General features: G+C 42.3%; 1 protein-coding gene across 8 annotated transcripts in view; it reads right to left on the reverse strand.

Moving 5' to 3' along the window:
* The window catches only part of ST3GAL3 (ST3 beta-galactoside alpha-2,3-sialyltransferase 3), a 195,720-nt gene that overhangs the window by 68,277 nt on the left and 99,653 nt on the right, over positions 1-27,790 (reverse strand). For all 8 annotated transcript variants that reach the window (XM_065841848.2, XM_065841851.2, XM_065841849.2 and 5 more), the window contains one exon: positions 7,146-7,240. In XM_065841848.2, the coding sequence (XP_065697920.1) occupies positions 7,146-7,240 (95 nt within the window). The remainder of the gene's footprint in view (positions 1-7,145; positions 7,241-27,790) is intronic.

A 27,790-nucleotide genomic window follows, 5' to 3' on the forward strand; every position in this document is an offset into this window, starting at 1 on the left:
TCATTAGCGCTGCCAGCTTAGCTGGTTTACTTGAGAAACACTGTCCTAACAACAGGACTTAGAACTGCCATTACTTCCAATATTATCATACTTCCATTGATGATTTTTAGGGGTATTAAGGCAACATGCAGATAGTGTTGCATAGATACAAAAACACAAAACACAAGGAAAAAAAATGAAGACACATGGTACCTCCCTAACAATTTTAGGAAAACCCAACATGTGTTAAATATAAGCTCCAGAAAGCCCTTAAGGCCTTTTTTATAACAAGATATAAATACAACACATAACTTTTGGACTCTTGATTTACATCGTCATTTTGAAGCCTGCCTTTTTTTTTTTCCCCTAGCTTTTCTTCACAATCAAGAGTTTGTTTTTTCAGAACACGAGTTTGGAAGTTTAGTTCCCAACATAATCCCAGGGCTTGGAAAGTTGGAACATTAATTTAAAAAACAATTATGCCAAAAAACGGGCAACATTTTGCAATAACCACGCATTAACCATTTTGATCCAAACTCAAGTCTGATTCATAGGAAGCAATAAAGCCTGTAGAAACAGGCTAATTCATGCCAAATGAAAATGGACCTGGACAGATTCATAATGTGTTGTCCCAAAGACACGCATGAAAATAAATACAGTTGTTACAGAGGACTGTTCTTCCCTTAGTTGTTGCATTTTTGAGTCCCCTTTACACATGGCCAGGCAATGTTTTTAAGGCCAAAAAACTCAATAACCACTACAATGATTTCTAATTCTCCTGACCCTTGCAGAAGCATTAAGATGTGGGACATCAAAACACAACAGCCAGACAAGACTTGCTCTTCCCTTTCAGGCAGTAAAAAGCAGAATAACCATGTCTCAACTGTACTTCAATACTTGTGGGAAGAACTCCAATATGGAGCTACCCAATTAACTAAAAACTTGGGGTTTGAGATCTCCCTGGGGCACCTTTCCCTTCTCAGTGGGTTGAGAGAAAGACTGTTCTTTAAGCACATTCAACAGTAAAGCATCAGTTTTGATTGAAATAAGGGACCGCACTGGAGGTCTGTACTTTGAAGAGAGCTCAAGAGGTGATTTAACTTCAAAATTCACAATAGATCTTCCCTTTAGAAGCTTTATTCAGGAATGAAAACTGATCCTCTACCTCTTCTGAAACTCTTTTTTTTTTCCCTACAAACTTCTCATTTAATTTCTTAAGGCTATGAAATCAGTTGGATTCCCTGCAGAAATAGGAACATTTTTTATAGACATATTCCCACATGAGAATGGCAACTGTTAGCCCTTTTGGTCAAATGTAAAATTCTAGTGGAAACTAGTTCAGAAAGCTGCCTCAAACTCAAAAAGAAGCAACAATCTTGTGTTACTACCTACTCTGAACAAAACTAACCGCTATGCATGCTTGTGCTTCTTGCTTATTTGTTAAGGAAGAACACATGCAGAACAACAAAAAAATGCTCATAGGAGGAAAATTATCCATACAATGGAGTACAGCTAACAAAATAAAGACGAGGTTGGAGAATTACAGCAGAAAAGAGATCTTCTATTATCAAGCAGACCCAGCCTAATGTAGGGAAGGTATTTGCATGTAGTAGGTCCAACCTCTATAAAGAGCTGGAAGAGCAGGTTGGAGAAGATCTGCTTTTCTTTGGGTCAGGTCTAAGTTTCAATTGCGAAAACTCAACATTTTCACTGAAGATGAGCCACCTCTTCCCCGTGAGACTAAGGAAACCGCTGCTTAGCAGAACTGAACTGTGTTTCTTCCCAGAAGCACTAACACAAAAGAAAACATCTAAATAAAACCGAGTACAAGAACAATAAGCATTGCACAATACGTCTATTAGTGTTGGCGCTCTGGGCAAAGACTTGACTTCTTTGTCACAAAATGTGTCACCAATTCCAGATGCCGCTCTTGTATCACATGAAAATATGAAGTCTCCTGGGCAGTACTACATACTACATTTGATAAAACTGTAGCACTGTTCTTAATATTCTCTTATCATCATGAGGGAGAAATTGCTTCCGAGATTCCTGGTGGGAGGCAAATTAGGAGATGGTGACAAGACAGTCACTCCCTAAGAAATAAATATCACCTTCAAAGACAAACTGATTCAGGGCCAACAAAGCAGCCTCTCTGCTTAAAACCATCCAGCAGGAACAAAGGTAGAAGTGAAGACCTATAATTATTGCTAAGCAATGACACCATTACTGACTACAAGCATGGAGGAGATACTACATGGGTCATGTTTGTTTAGATTTTTAGTGTATGCTCTGCCATATGTTTTCACTTAAGTTCAAAAAAAAACTGCAGCAACTCTCCCATCCCCATTACACAGAGAGGATACCAGATAATAGCTACTCTTTCTTATGAAAGCCTTTTATATTCTTTAAGCCACATGTACTGAGAAATTCTATTAATAGTCAGGTATTTCTCCAGTCTTTTTTGTTGCCCTTCTCCAAATAACTCTTTCCTTTTGCTTCGGCTTCAGAGGTAAATTTGGGGAGGAGGCCCTCTGGGATCAATAATCTCACTAATGCTATACACAATTTTTCCATTGCTTATTCATCGACGAATTTAACCCTGAAAGCAGTGCACATGCTAGAGGATCTCTGTAACAATAGGGAAAGCATGTGCATATTCATACCTTCATGTGTTAGATTAATGGAAGCACTGCTAGAAAAGGTTGCAAATGCAAGAGAAGAAATTTCAGTTAAAAAGAATCTCCACGTAGCTTGTTTCAGATCCTGAGATTGCTGCAATCTCCTTGCTCTTCACTGAAAAAGCCGCAAGAGCTGGCTTGGTGGGTGCTGGGAGAGAAGCGTTCCTACAAGTAAATTAGACCCTCATAAATGGTGAGATGTGGGAGGCACTCACACGTCCCACTTAATGCCCAAACAATAGCCTGGGACACAGGAGGGTGCTTGGCAGCCTCAGCTGTCCCCCGCAGGACATCTTGACATTCGTAGCTTTTAGAGTTCCAACTTCTTGTTATAGTTTGATCTTCTCGACAACACTTAAAGTTGGCTAATTGGATCGTGTTCCTGAACAACATCCCTCACTTTGGCTGTACACACACTAATAAACAAATCATCAGCAGGGCACACTGTCCTACACTATTTCAAGTATTAGCACAGTTTCCTGATGGTTTTCACCACAGACAACAAATACTCTCCCCTATAATTTTCCCACATTCATAGGGTCCCAGGCTAACACGGGCTAGTGACCTCTCTTGATAGGAAGCCTGAGTACAGCCACCCTCTTATTTTTGGGAGGGGGGAGGGAGTTAACCTGTTCAAACAATGAGCTCAACTGCCCTCAGGACCAGAGAACAACCATTTTATTTATTAATAGAGATGGAATCATAATTTCCAAGCACTCACATCGGCACATCCCATTTCTAGAGCCTGTCAAGTCACACAGAGGGAAACAACAAAGCTCAACGTGGCACTAACACTCTCACTTTGGAAAGTAAGTGCAGTCAATATCATGACACTGGCCTGTTTGACAACACAGTTGTTTTTTCTCATTCAGAAAATCTTGATTTTGGTTCTGCAAGATAAGCTCATATGTTGATAGCCAGCTGCACGAAGTCACTGGCTCAAACCTACAGCTACTGTTATACAAAAGGTCAAACTAGACACCTGCAGTGACCCTTTGTGGTACTAAAATACCTATCAGCAAATGCACTCAGACCTTTTCAGAAATATGAGATATCTATCATTCTTCCTATTCTCTGCACACAGAAAAAGTAGGAGTTTCCACAGAGGGCTACAGACATCTGTGATGAAGGCAATGACACCTTCAATCTTCTGTATCAGCTCCAACACTCCTGATTCTCAGCCCTGTTTTTGTCCCGTGTTGATGAAGATTGGTATCATGCAATTAGGATCAATCCTTGGTCCAGATCCTTGGTGAACAGAGGCAGAGTCAACAAGTACAACATGTACTAAAACTCTCTTTCCACTTAAGACAGTTTCTAAAAAAGTTCAACCACACCTCATAAACTTCAACTTCCAATAAAACACTCGGAGACGACTGCTCAAAAGGGTTTGCACAAGGCTTCCCGCTGTGTGCCTTATCTCAGACAGTCCTGTTCACAAAGCAGTAGGGTCACCACCTGCTCATTCTTGTGCTGCTTTCATTCAGCAGACAAGTAATCACTAAGGTGGTTAACTAACGAGAGCAGCAGTTTCCAATGTGACCCAAAATGCACATTATTCCTACCAGCACCATTTGGGGGAAAGTCTACAAACTTTCATATTCAGAACCATATTCACCTTCATGGCTTATACGTGCACGTGCTCTTGGAGAAAGTGGAGCACTCTGGTCATAGAACCTCTTTGCATGGGCTGATGGCCAAAGAGACAATGACCGATGGCGAACAGGAGCAAGCACTCTTCCACTCTTAAAATTTCTGTGTCATACTGAGTACTTTTTAGCATCTGGAAATGGGAGGTCTGTCTTTAAAATCAGATTCTTCTTGAAGACAATCAAGATCCCCGATGAACTGTGTCAAAATCACCACCATACTGCCTTCTCCTTGATACCATAATCTTTAAAGAATGGTGGTACCGCCCTGAAAATTCCTGACCCATTTCTACTCTTTTATGTGTAATTTGTACAAATGCGTTACACCAAATTAGTGCAGCTCAGTCGACAATGCTCCTCAAAAGCTTTTTTCCCCTAAAGATTGCAAGCCTTGTTCTTGCAGTCTTGAAATTATTCTTTCTTGGACCAGTAAACACAAAGTGATGGATGAAAAATTACTTCTTTCAGTTTTTTTTTCAGAGACAAAGAAAAACTTCGCAAAAAGTCTGAAGAATTGAGAGAAACTTCTAATGAGAGAAAGCAGAAATGGTGGATTAGCCTCCAAGCTGCTAGGAATCTCTTGATTTCATAACTTCAGTACTTCCAAGCTACCACAGATTAGTTTCTAGAAGTTTCTCGGAATTTGCAACATTACTGAAAGTGAGCTCATCTTGTAGCTATATTTCAAACACACACACACACAAAGCCATTTCGCACTTGGATCAGATCACAGCGACTCGAAAACGCCGTGTGATTTTCACCGAAGTTCTCAGCACAATCTTCCCATTACCAGCCCAGCCGCAGCCGGTGTCTATAAACACCGATCGCCCTTCCCAGCGGGATGCACGGCGGAAATCTCAGCGGATGGTGTCACAGGGCTTCCTTAATGCATCGAACAGAACTCTTGCCCCATCTCCTTCAGCACAGGCACGTCTCTCTACACTTTCTCAGCCAGCCCAGCTACTCTCTTTCCCATGCACATCCCATCTCTGATAGTCTTCAGCTCGCACCAGCACGTGACGGAGCTCCGCGCTGCCTGCCTGGGTCAGTTGTTTGGATATCATTAGATTGCCCTGACTGAAAGCCCTAATGAGGTGCTGATCCCATCATCCAATCACTCAGCTGAGCCAGAACACGTCCCCTGGGACGGCCAGAAAAGACTGATGCAAGAATTCCAAGTGATGTGTAACATGAAAGGGCGCCATTCGCATCGCTAGGACTCACAGCCTGTCAGCACGGCCATTAGAAATCCTGGGCTACAGAGATTTATAATTCAACCCTCCCACACACACAACTTGCTCCAGACTGAAACTTGGCACAAAATTCGGTCCCAGGAGGGCATTAAAAAAATAACCCATTCAACGGTTTCCGTCCCATGGCTTCAGCTCACAGCCATTTAAATAATGGCAATTTCTCATTTCTCTTTTTAACGGAGGAAATCCAATATAAAACACCAGATTTACATAACATTGCAGTGGTGATACAAGCTGGCAACAAACCCAGGGAGAAGGCTGCCAGAGCCGTTCCGTCATCCTCTTTTTGGTGAATTTCTCCATTTGGATTCAGTTTAACGGAACGATTTTTATTAAGTTTAGCTGACATTTTGTGTAATCTGCAAACCCCACCTCCACTTCGGCCCCAGCTTTGTACACCTTGTGTGCCTGTTTGAAGGGGACAAGCCCTCCTGTGGTCAATGCAGCCTTCCACTTGTGCTGTTGCTGCTATTTCTTTGCTGCAAACTGCTGGCTGATTTAGAGGACAGTAATTAGTTGCCTATTGAGCTGGAAAAGACTGACTGGATAAGGAATGGACATATACAAAACAAAGAAGGGAATTGATGCAAGCCAAAAGAAATTTGTCAGTAGAGCCTTTGATCTGATCACAGACTGTTCTGACAACTACCACATCTGCTTCCAGGGAGAGGGACAGACCCAAGCCCATTGTGGCTGCAGTCCTCTCCCCACCAGGTATTATAATTCTTCTGGGGGCCATCTGTAATACTGAGTTTGTCAGTGGAAAAAATATCTTGGAAATTGATACAACGTACAAGCACTTCCTAATAAATACATCAGAATTCAGGAAGCCTGCAGCAAATCACTGTTGTGAGCGTAACCCTTCTGCTCCACCACCACTCACCCAGAGAGGGCTTTGGTGGCACATGTGGGAGCTGGTGTCACCTGCAAAATACACCATTTGCTGGGTGGGCTACTGACTCTCACCTCATGACCACCAGCATCAATGTGCTCTCCCACAGCATGCCTGAGATACAGCCCCTGCTGCAGGACGGGGCATATTACACATCATCACCAAGGCATCTGAACAGATTGTTCCTACTTGGTACAAAAGTCCACAAGTAGCACAACTATAAAATAATTATACAACCAAAAGCCATGAAAAGAGATTAAGATTTGTAATAGTGGTCAACCTTAAGGTTCCAAAACTCAGAAGGAGGAGTCCTTTTTGTTTTTTAGAGAATTATGGACTTAAAGGTACTCTAAATCACTTTGGAGTCTCTCTGCTGCTGTCAGCCAAGATGCTACAAAATGCTATGGCAGTTAATGTAGAAATGCTTCTTCCAGAATGTGACGGTACATCTAAATTGCCATTGTTGCACTAACTCTCCCCATGTGCTAAACCACCCTCTCTAAGACAAGCCTCTGAAGTCCACTTTCCAGCTCTGAAAATCCTCTTGAGCTTGAGAGCTACATACATGTTTCACTAGAACACAGAAAGAAGCTGAGCCCAAGGCACCACCTGAGCTTCCAAACCAGAAAAATTAGATGTGGCAAGCATCTGCAGAATGACCTTCTTGTCCAGCAGCTGCACAGTTTTCTCATACCTTGTCCTTTAATTCCAAAGGGGGGTACAAAGTCCCTGATACGCGCCCATTTCCTGAAGGAATCATCCAAGAACATTGGTGCTGGCTTCAAGAACCTGAGAAAACCAAAATAAGAGAGAATTAACTCCTGAACTCGGGAGACTATGTTTCCATAGGGAGGTTGAGGAATCCACACCTAAGAGCTGATTCTACATTCTCACCAGCAATACAGTAATGTGGAAGATTTTACTTTTACCCAAAGGCGTCTGCAGTGGAACAAATCTGTTAGAATTTGTGCCAAGAGGACACCCAGAACACCCAAGCTGTGAGCCTAGCAGTCACTTCCACTCAGCAATTTAGAACTTCCACACTATTGTTTGTCTATTAACTTAGCTACAATAAGCTGCAAATTGCAAACAGAGGCAGTTTTACTTCCAGCTTTGCAAGCATAAGCCAATTTACGCGCTGGCTACATGAGTGTGTGAGGAAGGTGTAGAGCTGCCTTTATGGTGTGGATAATGCGTATATATATGCAGGCTGTTCTGTGCAGGTGTTAATGCATGGGGCACATGTGCGGAAGGCGAGGCTGGGGTTATCTGCTCTCGTATGCACAGACTCAGCAGCTCGTACAGCACAGGCAAGACAGCGGTTCAGAAAATCACGAAGCCGCACTGGGTTCCCAGAGAACAGAAATTCAGTACAGATGTAGGTGTTTGCTTCTGCACTGATTAACATATAAACGATTCTAGAGCTGTCCTTGCCAAACCAAACACTTGTGATCTATCCAAAATCGCTTAAAAAAGAGAGAATTAGTCCTTCTTAACCATGTCATTATGGGAATACATTATCCTAATTACATCCTCATCAGACAAACACAGCAGCTACCAAAAATTTTTCCCTTCTAGACACAGTTAGTACAGTGGCCAGATAGAAGGAAACAATTAGCAAAAGAAACTACAGAAATATTAACTTTCATATGGGACCATTTCTGAGTGTATCAAGCTTACTGCTGGGAAATATGTTATTATAATAGTACTATTAGAAATCTGTTCATTCAATCATATCAAAAGAGTAGCAGGGAAGTTCTGGATCAAAATCAATCACACTATGCTATGGAAATGAAGAAAGGAACGTATTGCATGTTCAGAGTGTGTCAGCCGTTGTGCAAGTGCAATGTACACACATCTGAAATAGATCCAGCCCGGCTAACCTTGGTACTGATAGCAGGATTGATGCAAAACACTGGTTTAACCCTCCCTTCATGCTGTTTTTGGAGTCAGTACACAAGACCACGCCACTGCAGTCTGATAACTCTTTGGACCTGAACTACTCGATTCAGGATGAACTTGGCTACACTGTGCCACATCCCGGCACACAGCAACAATTTCAGATAGCAGCACGGTGAGGAAAGGATGGAATTAATTCTGAATCGTAAACTACTCGAAGCACAGTCCTATCACAGATGCCGAGTAAACCAGAGGCTGCAGAAATCTCTGGGAAGTGGGAAGAGAGAGACCAAGAGCATTTAACAAAACAAGAGCAGAAGACTTCAACTCACTCATGCGTACCACTTCACATCCACTCATGCAATCTTTAATAAGATCATCTCTAACCATAAAAACAGGATGGGTAGATCACGTGGCTGATCTGTAAGGAAAGGAATGTTTTCTGAGAGCTAGGAATATGAAAAGATCTATATAACTGGGAAAATGTGGGGAAGATGTGTTAGATATATTAGAGCTTCTGAAGATCTTAAGTAAAATACAAAAGGCCACAGGCCTATTTGAACAAAAAAATAAATAGAACAATACAGTAATACTTTGAAAATACCCTACAAACCTAATAACCTGACAAATCAGCTCAGTGTTTTTTCAAGCATCTTGGTGCACTGAAATGTAAGTATTATGTTACACTGGTAGGTCTCCAAGGAGTTATCTCCACCCCCTTCCAACATCAGTAGGAGGAATCTTTGCAGGATTCTCATACAATGCAAGACCTTTTATAAGCTGAGTGGCTACAGCACAGGTGTTCATGTCTTTTCTTTTACAGCTACCACTTGAACTAACAGCAGAAGTTGGGTGTCCCTTCTCCCCAAGCAGCAGCTGCAGTGAACGATGATTGCACTGCCTGGGGGTCACTAGCACCTTTGGGCTGGTTTTTTAGGTCAACGAGCTACTCTAGTTATTGCTGTGACATGTAATCTTCAGAAAAAACTTGGATGCTTCAGAAAATCGTATATGGGCAGCTTTTATTCTCAAGAGTCCAAAGGATTCCCTACAACAACGCTACAAAGTAGTGCAGTATAAATAAAAATTTATCCAGTTCAGTTCATCTATTCGTGAGCACTGCACGAGAAAGAAGGTACAGCTTGTAAAGTCAGGCCTAACTCAGAAGCTGGCATTATTTATGGATGTAATTAACTGGCCTATTTGTAAGTCATACACCAGGAAAAGACTCCTGGAGTACCGAGTGTCTCTCCACAACGCAGATTTCCCCTCACAAGGTGCCTGGTAAAACCAGGAGGAAGGTCTGATCCTCCTGGGACTCCCTGGGCCCTAAGGGGAGTCCCCGAATTCAGCTGAAGCACCAGCAGGACTCATCTGATGCCCTATGGTGTCCCTTCTGCATGTGATAACCCAGGGACCGAAGTGATGCCCGAAGAGAATGGTGAAGTGACCATTGGCCTTCTTATTACATTTTCTACAAATAAACTTAGAGATTTTTCTAGCAAAGAACACAATAACTTTAGACTACCTACTATTATTTGGTAATATTTAACAATATTGTACACAAGGCCATGGAAACAGACTTTTAATTCATAGTTTAATTTAAGAAGGATGGGGGTTGGGAAGAGTTTTGAGGGAAATACTATATCCATACGTGGGAAAAAAAGAGGCAAATTAGAGGATATTTAGCTCCCACAAATCTTGAAGGTATTTCTATTTTGGAAATATTAAGAAATCATGGATGCTGTAAACTCGTGCTCTATGTAGAGTGCTTTGCCACCTCAATAAATCAGAGCGGGCCAGAATGGATGTCCAGCAGTGACGGGAGACGCCGGTTACCAAACCTCTTCGGGAGCACGGCTGCTCTGTCTCCGCTCCGAAGCGCGTCTGGTGTATTCCAGGACCCTTCAGGAAATATCAGGATGTGCCTCAAACAGGCCCTGGGAACGCTCTCTGCAAAGCACCTAAAATACGTTCCAAGGAATGCATGGGAATTTGTCAAATGAAAAAAGTAAATGTCTCTGAACGATGTTAAATTTTCTATGTACCGAGCAGCTTGCACACAGGACGCTGCGTGACACCCGAATCATCTATCACGGCACATAGTGAGCTCCAGCGACAGCCACAGCTTCGGAACTGACGTAGGCTTGTGCTCTATGGGCAAACGGCAGCTAAAGCGAATTTCCATTTTTCAGATTTAAATTTTTAAGCACTTCCGCTCTACCCCACCCCAAATTCCAGCACAGACATAATGCAACCTTAGAGCACAAGACAGCCATGAAAAGATGAGAAATTCGGGTGCTTGTGGCACACACAACCTGCAAGATTTGTGAGAGAAATGCCAAGCATCTAAAATCACTGGTTTGAATGACATACCCCAATAAAGCAGCAATTGACATCTAAATAGACTAAATGCTGGATACGGTAAGTACAAGGTACAGCCTAAATCTCTCCCAGCTCTCGAGTTTGCATTCTGTATACAAAGACATCAGTAAAATCTCTAACACAATTTGTCACCGCGCACAGTGAAAGGAAGCGTGCTGCCAGGAAACTATTCTCAAACAGGAACCTATATACACAAGAAAGAGTGAAATATTTGTGCGTAGGGGACTCTGGTTTACATGACAAAAAGAAGTTACGTTTCCAGTTATTTTCTCCCTGACAAGTAAGAGTTGTGACTCTAAAACATTTCTACCTGGAAAGCTGAACCAGACTGCCAGAAGCTCCCCAGCCAAGTTTTCCAACGATTTTCCCCTTGTCCTGGGCAGACAGATCCATCCAGAGCTGCTCCTCTCTGCTGTGTGCTGAGGTATCCAACATCAGCAGCACTAACTTCCCAAATATCTCACAAATCCCAGACTAGCACCGCCGCTATTCAAGGGATCTATTGATCAAGTTCAGACATTTAATCTTGACTAGAATCTGCTCCCTACTCCTACCCGCTGCTTTCAAGGCAATTAATACACAAAGTGTAGAAGAGAATATGCTAGACTAGAAAGTAAAATGAATAATCTTTGGCTGTAACAAGGAGGGAGGAAGACAAGGTTAAGTCCCTGAAAGAATCAAGGAGAAGATGGCACCACATTTCTAGAAATCATGGCACTAAGGGAAGGCGGATCAGAAGCCATTAAGCTCCACTGCGGGCTTATTTCTCATCTATTTCTCCTCTTTCTCCCCCTGCTCCTCCTTTAGGCTATGCTGCCCTTTTGTTTCTTCTTTAGTCCAGGAGAATCAGTAGCGAAGAAAAATTGGAAGCTGAAGGAAAAATAAGCAAACGGTGCTACAACTTAATGTTGTCCACACCCTGCACTTGTAAAAGGGCACGAACAACCTTTCATTTAAAAAAAAAACACACCAAAGAATGAATTATTTGTTCCAGCATGACTTCTATGCTCTCTTTTGTTTGCTTATGCTCAAAAGCATACGCAGTTAGACAGAAGGCACAAAATCTACCAGTTTTATTAATAAAATGGCCAAAGTACGAACTAAAGCGCTCTAGCACTGAATAATTAGCACTGATAGAGGCATTTTTAAAAGTACAGAGAGAAAGTCTAAACTAACCTTTTCCTTTTTCCCTAGTGAGACCTAGATGTATGTTCTCTCCCTTGTCTCCCTTCCCTGGGGAGCAGCATGGTGTGACAGCATATGGAATGAGGAGGTTTGTGAAGTCCTGATTTCACATCTCTTATTGACATTAATCCTCTGTCAAAAATCCAAGCAGCTCAAAGATTCCGCAAGCAGCTGAAAAATTTAAGAAACTGCATTAATAAGGATTAACCCCATCCTACAAGCAACATACTTCTTTCGCTAAATCAGCAAATAAAAGAGCCAAAGAAATGGATGGCTGCAAAAGGAAAATCTTTAACAGCAGAGATCAGGCCAAAAATTAAGTTCATCTTAACAAACTGCAGAAATGGTCCAAAAGAAAATCAGACAATATGGTAAAGACAACTTTGTACTGAAGAATGGCCACACTGGGTCAGTGCACCTCACCACCGCCATTTGAGACCCCCAGTTCTTTTGGAAGAGGCAGTGAGCCATGGATCCCTGTCCATCTTCTCCCATGCTATTCAGGACTATAGACCCCGAGTTAACTACAGTTGTCCCTTTCAGGCTGAAAGTCCTCAACTACTTGGCTGTTCACTACACAGACGGCCCTGAATTATGTAGCAGTATAACACTGCTTTGCTTTGTTCTCTGCCCTTTCCTAATAACTCTGCCATTTGGGTTTTGTCCATTACTGAGCTGGTATAATCACTTTCCTTCGCAGCTCTGCAAGAAGGACCATGAGGTCCATGGTCCTTCCTTCTGACAGGAATGGGCAGTAAATGCCATTGTACTGACAGGAATGGGCAGTAAAGGCCTGTGTACTCCAAGAAAACACCTCGGAACAGGTTTTATTCCATAAACAGAGAAAAAGAAGGGGCAGGTAAAGTCCACTGAACAAAAAACCCTCTGCCTACCTGCGGACCATGCAGCAGTAGTCTCCGTTACCCCAGCCTCCTGCCCTGGGAATGGTTGCTCTGTACCTTTGAGGCACTTTGGAGCATCACCAGCCTTCTGGCCCTCTTTGTTCTCCATCACCTAGGAGCCTGTTTAAACTCTTCAGCAGAGCCATTTTCCCATTGCCCGCTCACTGCTCTATTTAGAGCCGAGCCAGCTGCTCCAACATATCTTAAAGGGCCTCCATACTCTGCGCTGTGGTTCATACACTGAACGTTGCCATACTACTGTGAAAAAGATAAACATCCTATCATGACTGAAAAATGTAACTATCACAACTGTAAAACCCGTTAAGCACTCCACTTTATTCAGAATCAGAAAGCATCAGCTCCTGGCCCCATGCAAAAAAAGATGAATAAACTGGAAACAGGCCAAAGAGAGCTGTGAAAAAGATCGAAGGTCCAGAAAACGTAGTCTGAGGAAAGCTAGAAATAAATGAATTTGTTTAGTCTAGAAAAGAGACAACTGAAAGAGGACATAAGCTCTTAAACATTACAAGGCTTCTGCGAAAGAGAAAGGTAATATCTCCATATCCCTGGTAAACAGAAGTAGTAGTCCTGGGATTAAAATGTAGCAAAGGAAACTTAAACATTAGAAAAAAGTTTGTTATGCTTGGGATTATTACACATTGAAATCTATTGCCTGGAGATGCATCAACTACATTAGTTTCTGATTTTATTGTAGTATTTTTAAGAACCAGTTTGCATCTATTAAGTATGGGTTAGTCATAGATGTGCCTACTTTAAGAGAGAAAATTCGATATACGATGTTTTGAAGTTCTGCACCATTTTCACACCGGGCTGTCATTGTTAGGAGGTGACCACGTACCCAAGCTACAGTCTGCTGCACTTGGGAATCAAGAGCTACCCTTCAGGCTCCTTGGGATCCTGAAGCACTTACCTTCATATACGGTAATCAGATTTCAGCACAAACACAACTGTAGATAAGCAGCACACGGATTTCGCAAGCCTGTTGCCTGCCAAGACTGCCTTCTGTTTGTACCCTGTACCTTTGTGATAAACAGGAAGACACGTAAAGTTTAACCTTTCTGCAGTCATTAATATCTTGCGCTTACGCACCACCGAGGTACAAAATCAAAGACTGATTTAATATCAGCTCAGTCCCTCCTGCTAACTGACTACGTTCTGACATGCACGAGATCTAACAAAGTGCCCTGAACAGCTTACCTAGAGTGCCTCTGTATAATGGAAATAACCACTATGGGGACTGGGAAGTTTTGAGATAAACTGTAAATACTAAAGACAGAAAGAAATCAGTTTGCTTGCTTTAACCAGATCCTCTGACTTTGCTACTGATCCTCCAAATGCTTCAGACAAAAAAACCACACACGCATACACAAAAATAACAAGAAGCTTGGTTTAAAGGTTGGCTTCCTTTTGGGAAAACAAAACAAAACCACCAAAAACAGTGCGCTATAACATTCAGACAAGGCAGATACTTTGTCCTGACCTGCCTCATGGTGCAGCACATAAAATAACACGCAAAGTTTGTCATTGTTCGCCAAACCCTCTAATACCAAAACACAATTATGCAAGGGTGAAGAGCTGACTTCTAGACAGCATAGAATGATGTTAGTTTAAAAAACCAGTCCCCTAACATCACTTCAATGCCATAGTTTGTTTTTCATGTGTTATTATCAAAGATGCGAGATTGAATTACATCTAATTTTTCCTATGAAAAGCAGGTGGGGTGTTCAAGGCCTCTGAGGGAGCATTGAGCCAAATAGATGAGATTACATGCTATTTAGAAATACGATGAAGGTGAGCAAAAGCAGACTGTAATTACTGCCCGTTTTCAAAACCTTCCGTGCAAATAAAAAATGAGATGAGGAGGGAAGGAGAAAGGGTCCAATCCTTCTCCCCGCCAGAAAAAATCAGCTCACGTGGAAGATGCCAGCCAGCACCTTTGCTAGTTGGCCAAAGTTTAGCACAATTATGTTCCAGCTCACATTGCACTGGGACAGGAAGGAGATTGCTGTTTCTAATGAAAAAGAATAGGAGAGTGGTCATCTAGGGTAATTGTTGCTGTGCATCATCGCACTCCCGAAAGGCAGGGAATCTGATTTTCCTGGTGAAGATCTAACACACATTCCAGAAGACTGCAGATGATGGGCACAGGTCCCATCTCTGACCTGTTGTCTTTCGTGACAGATACCAAGTAACTGGTCTGCTAAAATTCAGTGACTGAACTTTGCTGTTATAAAGCCACCTTACTGTCTTCTTTATTCTGCCGGCAGGGAAAAGTTAATCCACAGCCACGCTATTGCCCGCAATCCTCCACATTCATTGCCCATTCCTGCCACCCCTGCCATGCCTGACTGTCCTGAGCTGCTGGTAGAGACACCAAATTGCACTTCACTGTTTCAAAGCCTCTGGTCTTCTTTCCTCCTACCACATTATTTAATGTATATATCTATCTTGAGGTAATCCTACTTTTGTATCTGAAAGCATTGAAGGGAGTAGTGAAATCTTTTGTGTCCTTCATAACAACTAATAATGCTCTTGCAGGGGGAGTCTGGAATACTTAGTTCTTCCACCTAGAATAAAAGCATAGATAGTTTTTGCGCATGCACATCAAGAAAGCCGAAAACAAATCAGTACATACATAGAGAACAGAACAGTGATGAAAAAGAGCCTTCAACCATCAGCTAAACCGAAAACGCACCTACTGTTTAGCAGAGCCAAGCACAGAAGAGATGTGACTGCTCCGTGTACAGCACAGGGGATGCAGCACGGAAGGAAAGAGCTACTGAAGCTAATGAACAAATAGACACAAATACAAGATGAAAATAAGGTCATTAATGTTTAAAACTGGTAAGCTCCAAAACAGCCTTGTGATGGAAGCCAAGGAAGGCAGGAAAGTGCAAAACAAATGATTTGAGGTGAAGCTGGCTTGGTTTATGAAAGGGTTGTATGATTTGGTGTCTGCATAGGACCAGACTTCGTAATTCATTTGGTTCCCGAATGACTGATGTTCCTTCACCTCTGGCATGGTGCCCTTACCCAGGTCAAAAATCCGCTTGGGGAAAAAACCTCCCATGTAAGTCTTACTGAAGTGAGGATGTTGGCAGGAGAAATGTCAATGTTTCAGGCATCGTTACTGAAACAGATGGGTTGTTCTGCAAAAGAACAGCCTCAATTTTTTCAAGGCTCATATACTCTGGGAATGATCAATGCCATTTCAGAATCTATGCAAAAAATCTCGATGGAGGTGATATGGAAAATATTAATCTGTGGCAAAGCATACACCACGCCATTAATAGAGGTACTGTCAGCTCTTCTGATTTTATTACATGTAGTGCAATATTCTGAACACTCTACAGGACACAGTTCCTCATATCACACTCCTGGGAGAAGCTTTCATGCTAAAAAAGAAACAAAGAAAAAGGTTTTCCTTATAGTTGGAAATGAGACCTCAATAACTAATAAAGGCTCGGAAATCTGAGGAAAGTGCATTTTCTGTCCTGACTCATTATTACTGAATATTTGTAAGTTGTAATTCTCATCAGTCCAGCTCCCAACAGTGACTTTAAGGTGTTCTGGAGAAAGCCTCCCCAACAAAAACGCAGGCAAAGGACAAGGCTGCTTGCAGATGCAAACAGGAAATGAAAGTGAAACAATAAAAGTGAGGGTGGAAAAAGGTCTGTAGAAGCTATTGCACCAATACTTGGCTACAGCACCCAAGACAGGCAGATCATTAAATGCAAAGAGACAATGACAAGAAGTAAATTGTTCATCTTCTTGGTATGACATAGAAATTGATGCTCAAAGACAATCACACAGTTAGGCCGCTGCGACGGTTCTTACAATTTTTTTGTCTTTTTTTTCAGTCATTACGATCTTGGTTTGACATAAACTGGCATAGCAATGACAATATCTAATCAAGTCTACGGTTTTATTGATAAAATCAGGAAGATATGAAGGGGAAACAAGAACGAACTCTTCAGTAAAAGCAAGAAGGGGCTGGAAGCACGGGAGATGCCGCACAAGCGCAGTTCTCCGAACATTTTGAAATAGGAGAAAGCTGCTTGGTTGGAATCCACATCATAGTTTGCACCACGCGGAAGGTGAACATCCTCACTAAAAAGCAGTGAGGGTGGAAACGTTCTCCATTGTACATACTCCTAATGCCTAAACAATTTACCTTGGCATGGCCCTCCTTGCAGGAAGCTGTTCAAGAAACAGTTGTGTGATTTTCAAGCTTGCCTAAGTAGTCAAAGCAGTGTAATTCATCCCATCAGAAAATAAGCTTTTATTCTTCTATTAAGTGAAACAGGATAATACAGATTTAGAAGCCATCTCCCATGTACAGTCACCTGATGTGCATGTGTACAATATACACAAAAAACCCCTAATATCAGAATAATACCATTTACCAAAACCAGTTACAGATAGATTACAAAGCTGCTATTAATGAGATCCATATCAACCCCAACGGGAAAAATTCCAGATGTGTTTCTGCTACTCTGCTGCACAATGGACTTCACAATGTAGTGCAGGACGGACTGGGGGCAGCCAGTTGTTACTGTTTAAGGTTCAGACAGAGGCTTTTTCTTCCTTTAACCAGATGCAAAAATCCTTACAGAGTCTCACTGAGAACCCAGACAAAAAAAGGCCAAAAAACATACCCCACGTGGAAATAGTGTTTTCAGAGGGGGCTTTGCCCCCCAGGTGCCAGTGGGTCCTTCTGTAACTGGAAAGAATGTTTGATACGGAATGCACCCTGTGCCCAGTTTCATGTAATTCCTTGTCTCTTCTGTCACCTTATTAATTCCAGCCATTAGCCTAAGAGCAATCTGTAAAGCAGTATGCACTAAAATCTTCCAGATAACATCAGCACTGTTTAATATGAGCCTCTCTCCTTTGGCCCCGCGGTTTTAAAAATAAACAAGTATTTTAACAAAACAAGGGTAAGACACTGAGCTTGTAAAACCTTCTTCTGCGTACTGCTTCCAGAGATAAGGCACAGAGACTGGACACCGAAGAAAGTTTCCATGGAAGAGGCCACCTGACAAAACTGAAAGGATTTACTGACTCAAGAAGCAAGTGGGTGCAGCGGAGAAAACTGCAAACAGCAGACAGCTCTGTCCTGTCTTCATCATCCCACGCACAAAGTATGTGGTTTGAGTTAGAGATCAGGCAAGGAAGAAGAGATCAGAGGTGCCACCTGACTACTGTGACAAAGAAAAGAACCATGAACCATGCAGCCCTCTCCTGTCCTACTTCCAACAGAGGTGCAAAAAATAAGACCTGTCCTTCCAGCCAGAGTGCTCCTGGCCTCCTCCAGCCATGGTCCTGTGCTCTGTCATGTCCCCAAGTCCAAGTTCAACATGCATCTGGTAACAGATTGCACAGCAACAGCACCCATGGCATTAACTTCTTCCAAGGACTCCGCACCAAGGCTTGATGGATACCTGAAGCGCAAGGTAATCTCTCAAAGGCTTGCTTTCCAACGTGCTATAAACCTTCTGGAAGGACTGAGATCCTCCCTGATCCACTAATCAAAGCAGAGAGACCCTCCCAATTATTCTTATTGCACCAAATGAAGTACAACAGTTCTCGTTCCAGGAATGGAGTTTTTCAATGAGATAGTTCATTTCAGCAAGTTCCCACAAGAAAAGGCAGTAGAAAAAAGGGTGCTGCTGGTTTATGCATTTGAGATTTACGTAAGTCACCGAAATAAATACTAAATATTATTAGCTACTAAAGGAAATGGCTATGGTGAAGATGAGGGGATAAAAAACCCACACAAATATGCCTTCTGTTTAGTGCCCTTGATAAAGAACACTTTTCCTACAGTTGTGGGAAAGAAAATGAGACATTACAGTGAAAGCGGAAAATCACGTCTTCTGGCTGTTATCAAAGGGAGTGGACAAAGTGCACATGGACACGGACAAAGCGCAGTCCGAGGGATCCCAAGTTCCAAACCAAATAAACGCTGCAGGCATATTCAACACCGGCATTTGTTACTCCTGAACATTACCAAGAACAGTGAACACTGCTGATCCACCACCACTTTTGTCCCAGTAGCATGGTTTAATTGCGTGAACCGCATTCAGCCTTTATAGAGAGCATCAATAAGTTGACTCCTATCACTGATATCCTCCCCGTGACCCCTCAGGCGACCCAATATTAAGCAGTTGCAGTGTGCAGCACTGGTAGTTGACACAGAGACCCTGCTGCACCTGGGAGCTTCCCATACCCTCAATGCGTGGGTGGAAAACGTACAGAGTGACCTTGTAAGCCAGCATCTCCATGGATCCATCAGGGAGCCACAAAAGAAGTAACTCGCTTTACACCTCAGCCTGGAATTCAGTCTATTCACTCTACGTTCTTGGCATCACCCAGTTCTGTTTTATTTTCTCATTCTTCTCTTGCCCACCTATGTTTGTCTAACCACTTAGATGGCATACACAGCCATTACTGTTTTCAAGCGCGCCACAATTACAATTTACATCTGTCACAGAGAAGGTGTTCATGTTTCATTCTACTTCTTCAAAGTTTTAAAACTAAATCCATGAAGGGATTAAACTCTTCACTCCTGGCATTTTGGAAGCAGACATGCTCGGTGTGACAGCGCAAGGAATCTCTCCATTACAATGACAGACTGCAGGCATTTCGTTCTTGTTTAATCTTACTTTTAACAAAACAATCACCTTGGTAAGAAAAACTAGAAGTAGTCATGAAAGCTCACAGCCTGAAAAGTGAAAGCTCTGGAATGCACTGGCAAAGGAAAACCAAGACCATAATATAAATAATGAGTAATCTTAACCACCAGCTATTTCTAATATCTTATCATCCTAAGTACTTCTACCCTGCAATAAATCAACAGATACTTAGTCACTTCTTTGAACTTACTGAAGTACAACATAAGAAATAACAGGAAAGCTATAGTTCAAGCTACCAAATAAAGTTTCTTAAAAATAATACTAAAGATTGATTATTCGAAGCTGCAATAAAATTCTAGAAAACATTTTGACTGCCCTTCCAAATTTTCCCCAAATAGTTACATTTCTAAAAACAATTTCTCCATATTAGCGTAGAGTAGTCAAAAAAATGTTAAAGTCCACCACCCCATCTAATTCAGGATGTTCTTAAAGTTCCCTGTCTAAACAGAAAAGTTGAAGGGCTACTTTAGTCGAGTATCCCTTGACCCCAATGACAAGAGAAGCAGCAGATTTTCATTAGCCAGCAAACAGCAACGCTGTTGGGCAAAAGGAGAACTTCCCACAAGTATTTATGGGTGCTCTTTGGGCAAGTGTTCAAACGGACTCCAAAGAGACAACCACGGAGCAAGAAAGCAGTGTAATATCATCCCACATTACTCTCTCCACCTCTGTAATGCTCATGCTCAGCCCGCTTGAATCGTACGCTTCTTTTCTGTTGGACATCTTGCTTTTCCTGAGTTACAGACTAAGTGTACTTGGCAGTGAAGTTCACGAGCAACACAACTGTAAAACCTGCAGATTCTCACGTCGATGCTGTATAAACATCACTGTCGAAACTCAAGCCTCCAAATGACTGAAGAAAAGATTTTCAGAGACAATCAGCACTTTGTTGAATTCAGCATAAACCGCGTAGGAATCTGTCTTCTGAACAAATCAGGTCACTCATGTTACCAAACTTATCTTTTAGTAATTACTTCTGAATATTCCCAGGGCACATTTTTCGACTGCCACAGCCTGATATGTGCTTTGCAGCAATGGTTTTCATTTTAGTATCTTGACCAGTCATGAAGCGAACCAAATTGACAGCCCCTCTGGTGACACCAAGCTTTAGAGGCAAGGAAACAGGTCCACTCCAACTTTTATCAGCTAACCTTTGAAAAATGGCATCACTGCTTACAGGGATTAGTGTCTCCCATACCGACAATAGGAATTAGGAATAAAAACACAGAAGTAGCTCTAATAGGAATAACAATAGGCTGATGTGCAGCAGCATCAACAAATTTCTTCCAAACCTGCCTGTGGCCAGCACAGCTTTGGAGAATCTTTAACAGTTCGTGTGAGCTTTCATTCCATGGCCATTTGTTCTTTGGATATCAGGAGTGTGCTTAATGTTGCAAAGCCCAAATCTGAACAAACTTTGCCTGTTTTGCTTACTGTTATCACTCCCTGAAAGTCATCATGGGCATTTCTTGAAATCCATGCAAAGACCCTGTATTCTGCAGGCAGAGATCTCGAGGCACTGAGTTGTGCAAGCATTCAACCATCAACACTAACCCCAGAAGAGAGGCACAAGGATCAGAAATCTGTGCTTTCTTGGTAATTACAGTTACTGCATCAGAACTGACTGTCTCTGAGGGAGGGGAAAAAGGAAAAGTGTTGCTTGATTTTTAGCTTGAGATTATTTTTTTAAGAGTTCATCAGCTTGCCTGACCAGCAGTAAGGAAAATCCTACCTAATGATGTGAGACTGCGCTGGGTCGGATCAGAGTTCAGAATCTCTTTCCCAAAAATGGTAATAGATGGATGTCCAAGGTAACGTAAAAACAGGACAAAGAGATGAAATATTTCCTCTCTAACATTCACACAGAGCTTTCAAACATTTTCAGCTGAGTGGATTTCTTGAGCTTGATGCGGTTTGTCTAATCAGCAACCCCATTTCCCTTCCAGCTACGGATCTCCCCTCCAAATGTTCATCCAGACTCCCCTAGAATTTTCACAGACATTTGCAGCCAAGCCTGAGCAAAGAGTTGCTCAGGTATGTGACGTGACGCATGAAGAACTGAATCTCTTTTGTTCTGATGCACACAAGTAAAAACACATCATGCAGAAAGACTGTATCAGTGTTTTTTCCCTTCCACCTTTCTCCCCTGTAGTAAAAGCCAAGGGAGAGTTCAGTGCAGCTCAGCCAAAGACCCACCACAGAAGATCAGATCTCCCTCTGCTCTGTTGCTTCCTTCCCCTCATGCACTAATAGGGACAGATGTTTTTATCACATTTGTTCCACATCCAGCTGCCTCAGCAATCACATTGCCTCCTACCTCTCAAACCTCTTCACCCTCAAGGTCTTCCTTTATTCTCCCTTGGTGATCTGATGTTACCAAGCTTCAAGAAGTTTGGTTTAATGCAACTCACATCTGGGAAGCAACACTCTACCTCTGTGCAGCAGAAGCCTTTAAATCCATTTCTCATGTTCCTTATGTGTTCCTCAGACTGTATCTCCTAAAACTCTTGACTGGCTTCTCTGGTGTCTATCACAAGCTGTTTGCTCTCACCTACTAAGTGAGCAATTACCCCTTTTTGGCCTGGCAGACCACTCAGCAACTCTTAATATCAGGGAGTACTGCAGGTACCAGTCTCTCCCATCACATAAAGAGCGCAGCCTCCTCCTGCGTTCACACAGGACAGCCTTCCCCAAGATGTCTGGTAGCTCTAGATGGCTGGGAAGCTTCAGATTTATTGCATATGACTGAAAAATATCTCTCTGCACAATGTAGTTCCTGACAGGAGCACCAGAAATTAAGTATCTGTAAAGGAGTAAAGGGCCATACGTGTCCAATGAGCCGCAGCTGCTGTCTGGGAAACAGCGCACAGAAACCACGGCACGCTCGGGAAGTGGTCTGGGCTTCCAGCTGGTGAAGAACATGAAGTTGCTCCATGCACAGACTGTGCTGAACAAGAAGGGGCAGTGATAGCAGCCACCAACTGCTTCAAGGAGGTCCTCTCTGGCTCTCCTGAGCTGGCCAAAGTTTTCCAGCAGCTGCACACAAGGAGTAAAACACTAGGTTTCAAAAAGACTTAGTTCTTAAGGAGATGAGGCCTGTCCAGACGCAAATGACAAATGGCCACATTACTCCGCTTTACCCACCAGCTAGCGTGGGAATTAAAGCTCAGACACAGGAAAACTGCCTCTGCAGCAATGTCCTGTGGCTGTCAAAGAGCTGGCATGGGGACAAGCCAGGCACAGGAAGAAGAGAAGTGCTACTGCAACCCCGGCCAACTGAGCCATTTCAACACGACAGCGCAAAAGGAGGTGACCAGAGACACTCTCCCATCCCACTTTCTGTACAGTTTTGCCTTGGACACTCACATCTTGTCTCTACTGACCTGTGGGAAGTACAGTAATACATGCGCTTTGATCCAGCAATGCTGACTTAAGAGCCGGTCTTGTGTGGGAAGTGAAGAATTACCCCTGGTAGACACTGAAATCACTCAATCAATTAGCTGAGATTAGATTAGCTAGCAGGTTTTGAAAAATGCTATGAATAAGATGTGTGCAGCTGCACATGTTTTTACTCAATTACATGACAGTAGGACATGTATTACTTCAAGTATCAAGGCTACACCAAATCAGATAAGCAATTCCATCTAAACCAAAAAATAGCAACGTACTTCCCACAAAAGCAAAATAAATAGAATAAACTGACCAGAGATACAGTTTCTTCCCAACCCTGATGAGCTTCAAAATCAATGCCTTAAAGAGGAAGAATTCACATTCTTGCTTTTTAAAAAAATCTACCAGTACTATAGCTGTTTTATTATTTGTATTAGTATACAATCATGCATCTCTTATTCAGGTCCTGTCTCAAGAAAATCTGTAAGGTTAGAGCAGTTCGAAACGTGGTCTGTTTCCATTTCATTGAGACCTGAGAAAAGTTGACGCAATTTATGAATTTTCTGCCATTCATTAAATTGCACGCACCTACGGCATTTACCCTGCAAACTAAGCACATCACATTTTTGCTCATACAGAATCCATCCTTCCCAGAGAGACAGGCTATGCTTTTATTTTGGAGCAGATCTGGGGGTCTGACAATACTGAACTACTACTGCATCGAGGTGTTTCCCACCGTACCGCACCTCAGCAACACTGAATTTCATGCCAGAATTTGCTCTTCCAGGTGAGGAAAGTGCAAGAGAAGCTCAGGAGACAGGGGATGAGGGCCACAACTGGGAAACATGGAAGGTAATGGAAAAGAGCAGTGAGAAAAATGTGTTTATGGTGTTAAGGGGTGTGGGATCAGGATGCTGATCTGTGCAGGTCTCAGTAGACAACAGGGGAGAACGGAGTTGGCAGAGTATGGCACAGTGACAAGGGAGGCTGGACACTGGTTTGTGATGTGAAGAACAAAGAAGATATAACAACAGAGGCAGTAAACAGTCAAGAAGGCAGAGAGGCTCTTCTCAGTGGTGCCAAACGTACAGAACAAGAGGCAATAGGGAAAAATGAAATACAAGAAGTTCCATTCAAAATAAGAAACAACTTTTAGTATAAGGGTGGTGAGACACTAGAACATGTTGCCCAGAGAGGCTGTGGAGTCTCCACCTGTGAAGATCTTCAGACTCAACTGAACACAGCCCTGAGCAACCTGTCCCAGATGACCCTGCTTTGAGCAGAGCGGTTGACTCCACCATCTCCAGAGGACCCTGCCCACCTCAACTAGTCAGCGATTCCGTGAATCCTTCTCCCCATGGGCCAAGGAACATTAAAGTTACGAGAGCTCAATTCCTATCCAGGTCAAACATCAGAAACAAGGGTCTGCTAAAACTCCTTCTTATACAAATGCTGTCATTCCTGCTGTCCTCAATCAGCCTAACAGAGCGATAGGATTACAGAATGGAAAAAAAAGGTATTTAATTTGATCAATACCGGTAGTTATTCCGCTGACCTAATGCTTGGCCAGAGAGAGCTTGTGAAAACTGGATTAATATATCTGACTACAGGATTTTGTCCTCTGGAAATCAGAGCTTAAATATGCCATTTATCAAAACTGGAAATGTGTAACTCTAATGTCATCCCATTGCCAAATGGTATATTTATCTGGTCTAAAACACACAAGAATATTTTGACCAATCAAAACGTGTTTAAGTGTAAATCCCTAAACTCCTCTGAACTGAGGCTGCCCATACAAATTCAATGACTCCTGCAGAATAGATAAAAAGAAAGCAATTACCTACTCCTTTCAGTTGACACGGAAGAGGAGAAATTAATTAACTAAAATAGGGAAGCGTGAGTCTCAATAAATGTTGCCAAGTCAAATGCCCAATGTCTACCCACATCATTTAACATCTTTGCAGTAGGAACGATAGGTTAACATCAGAGCTCTGTGATACAACGAGAACTGGATGAGGAGCCTTAGGACCACAGCCCAACCAGCACCGCTGCTGCAGAACAGGGCAAAAGGACAGTGACAGAGCAGAGATTAACACAGCAAGAGAGCCCAGCACATCCAGCAAGTGTGCGCATTATGGCACCACTGCAAAATGTTGTTTTGTTGTAAAGGAAACAGACAGTAAAACCGACAACTCCTCCTCCTTAATGGGTTGTGGGTTTGGGTTTTATTGATCAGCACAGTCCTCTGACAAACTACAGGAACTGTGTAACTGCACAGGGAAAGCTAAAAGTAAGTATAAACAGGGAAGCTGCTTCACTTTTGACCTCAAGCCAAATTAATAATTCAACAAGCTATCAATTCCTCTATTAGTTGTAGCTCCCAATAACCTTAAGAAACATGTAGAGATTAGCAGAAAATTGTAAATGATGCAGCTGAGACATGTGATCTGGTTTCATAATTTGTACCACTGCAAGGCTGGATGTTTCCTGAATCCCAACCCACCACGGGAGCAGTAGGGACTTCAGTTTATCTCATCTGAGGTTTCACTTGTACATTATTCCAGCATTAAGCCAGCTGATTCAACAAAAGTTATAAAGCAAGAGACTGTCGAAAAAAAGAGCGGCTAGCACTTGGGTAACACTGTAGGCGGATGGCAGATTTTATTCCCTAGAAGCTCTATCAAAGCCTGAGTTCAACAATGTCTTAGAGGCCAGAGCGTGAAAGAGACTGTGGACATCCAAAACGTTAGCAGCTCACATAGGACTCTAACATTCCCACGCAGAGCCCGTGTGATGAAGCCAAGGTTCCTGACAACACAAACTCCACGTTTCAGTCATTTAGCAAAGGTTGTCAAACCCACAGGGTTGTCAAATTCACAGGGCACGGAACTGCCCTCTATCCAGAGCTCTCCCCCTCCTGCTTCCCAGCAGCATCCTCGACAGGCCCTGTTATCTTCTGCTGGAAGCACCTCAGTCTCCTTAGCCCTTCTTTCATTATCTTTCCCTATCTGAATGAAGGAGAAAGAAAAACTGAAGTTAATCCTTTGCCGGCTTGTGAAGCAAGCACTGAGTCTGTTAAATTTATCCCTTCGCCATCTATAACTTTCTGAGACTATTTGCTCTATGACAAGACTGACTTAGAAATTATTTGTGATAAGCTTTATCAGAGCAATTCAACCATTACCCCATTACATCATTCGAAGGGAAAGGCAGCGCCTTTCCATGTGAAATCTTGTGCTTTAGTAACTTTCAGTGATTGAGGTCAACATTTTCAGGATAGGATACCCAGTGTTCCGTTTTCTAAGTCAATTTAAGCAAAGTAAGTCTAAAAAGCTTTGGCCTAGATTTGAATGCATTCAGCTCTTACACCTCTGTAGCATACATAGCTTAAAAAAAAACCAAATCAGACTTTGAGGTACATAAAATGTGGATACAAAGTAAACTTTGGAAATGTTGATTTAAAGTCAGAGACTTTAAACAGATCGCAAAAGCAACTTCAGTCAGATTGTGAAAATATTTTCTATGCATTTTTTCTTACCACATTTCTGCTACAGTAGTATAAAGCATCACACACAGAGTGAAGAGTTATTGAAATATGGCTTCATTGGGCACATTCTTCTCACTCGTTCAAAATAAATTTTACAAATGAACATTAATATTGCGTTACAGTTGGGGGTCTATGCACATAAATGTCCTCGTCTTGAAGCATAATCCATTATGGATGCATTTTTAATCAGCGCCATTGACATTGTGGAAATGTCACCAGCAATACTAATGGACTGTTAAACGTCCACTACAACATATGAATATGCTGACTGCTTCCACATAGCTGTGCTAATACTTATTTTTGTACATAATTCCTAGGGTTTGCAAGAGGGTGACACATGCACTTTGAATACTGCTCTGGTATCGCAGCTGGCTCGCCTCCTTCTGTAACTACTTCTTACGGCACTTGCAGGAGATGCGCGCCTATAGAAAGAAATGAAATCTATACTTTTCTGTGGCAGCCAGAGCTCATACACTTGTAACTGAATTATTCCAGCTTCCCCTTCAGTCTTCCAGATACCAAGCTACAGACAGTAAATTCAGTCGCATCAATTAAACTCATATGGTACAAACAAGCAATGCAGAAAACAGTGACAAACCACAATAAATTAGCACCTTACAGGAATTCTCATTATTAGTCTTTTCGTTTTCTGCCTAGTTCCAAACTAGAGGGCTAAAACACTACGCATAATGGACAATGGCAAGAAGAAAATCTCTTCTCCTTCCTGTGGGCAAAATGCTTTGCCAGTTGTCTGCCAGCTGAAAGACAACAAAGTAAGAGTCTTCTCTTCTCTTCTCTTCTCTTCTCTTCTCTTCTCTTCTCTTCTCTTCTCTTCTCTTCTCTTCTCTTCTCTTCTCTTCTCTTCTCTTCTCTTCTCTTCTCTTCTCTCTTCTCTCTTCTCTCTTCTCTCTTCTCTCTTCTCTTCTCTCTTCTCTTCTCTCTTCTCCTCATCAGCATAAGTTAGAGCACATAAATCAAAATGTAAGAAATAGCAGAGGCAGCAAAGTATTTGACATGTAGAAATTTCCCATGAGGCTGATCCTTAACATTTATAGCCTGTCCTGTATTAGTACCATGGTCACTTTACAGTAATTTCCCTCATTGTTGTGCATTTCTGTCATGTGTTACTAAAACGTGATTTTACTCTTCTGCAATGCACAGGGTTGTCCTTCATGATGGTCACAACGCATTAGATGAACTCCATCTCCCTCCAATTACTGAATGCAGCTGAGAAATACAACATAAAAACCAACGGATGGTCTAACCCACCTTGAGGTCAGAGACCTTACAGCACATCCACACTACGTGACAC

Source organism: Patagioenas fasciata, chromosome 6 (genome assembly GCF_037038585.1).
Source record: "Patagioenas fasciata isolate bPatFas1 chromosome 6, bPatFas1.hap1, whole genome shotgun sequence".
Taxonomy (NCBI): domain Eukaryota; kingdom Metazoa; phylum Chordata; class Aves; order Columbiformes; family Columbidae; genus Patagioenas; species Patagioenas fasciata.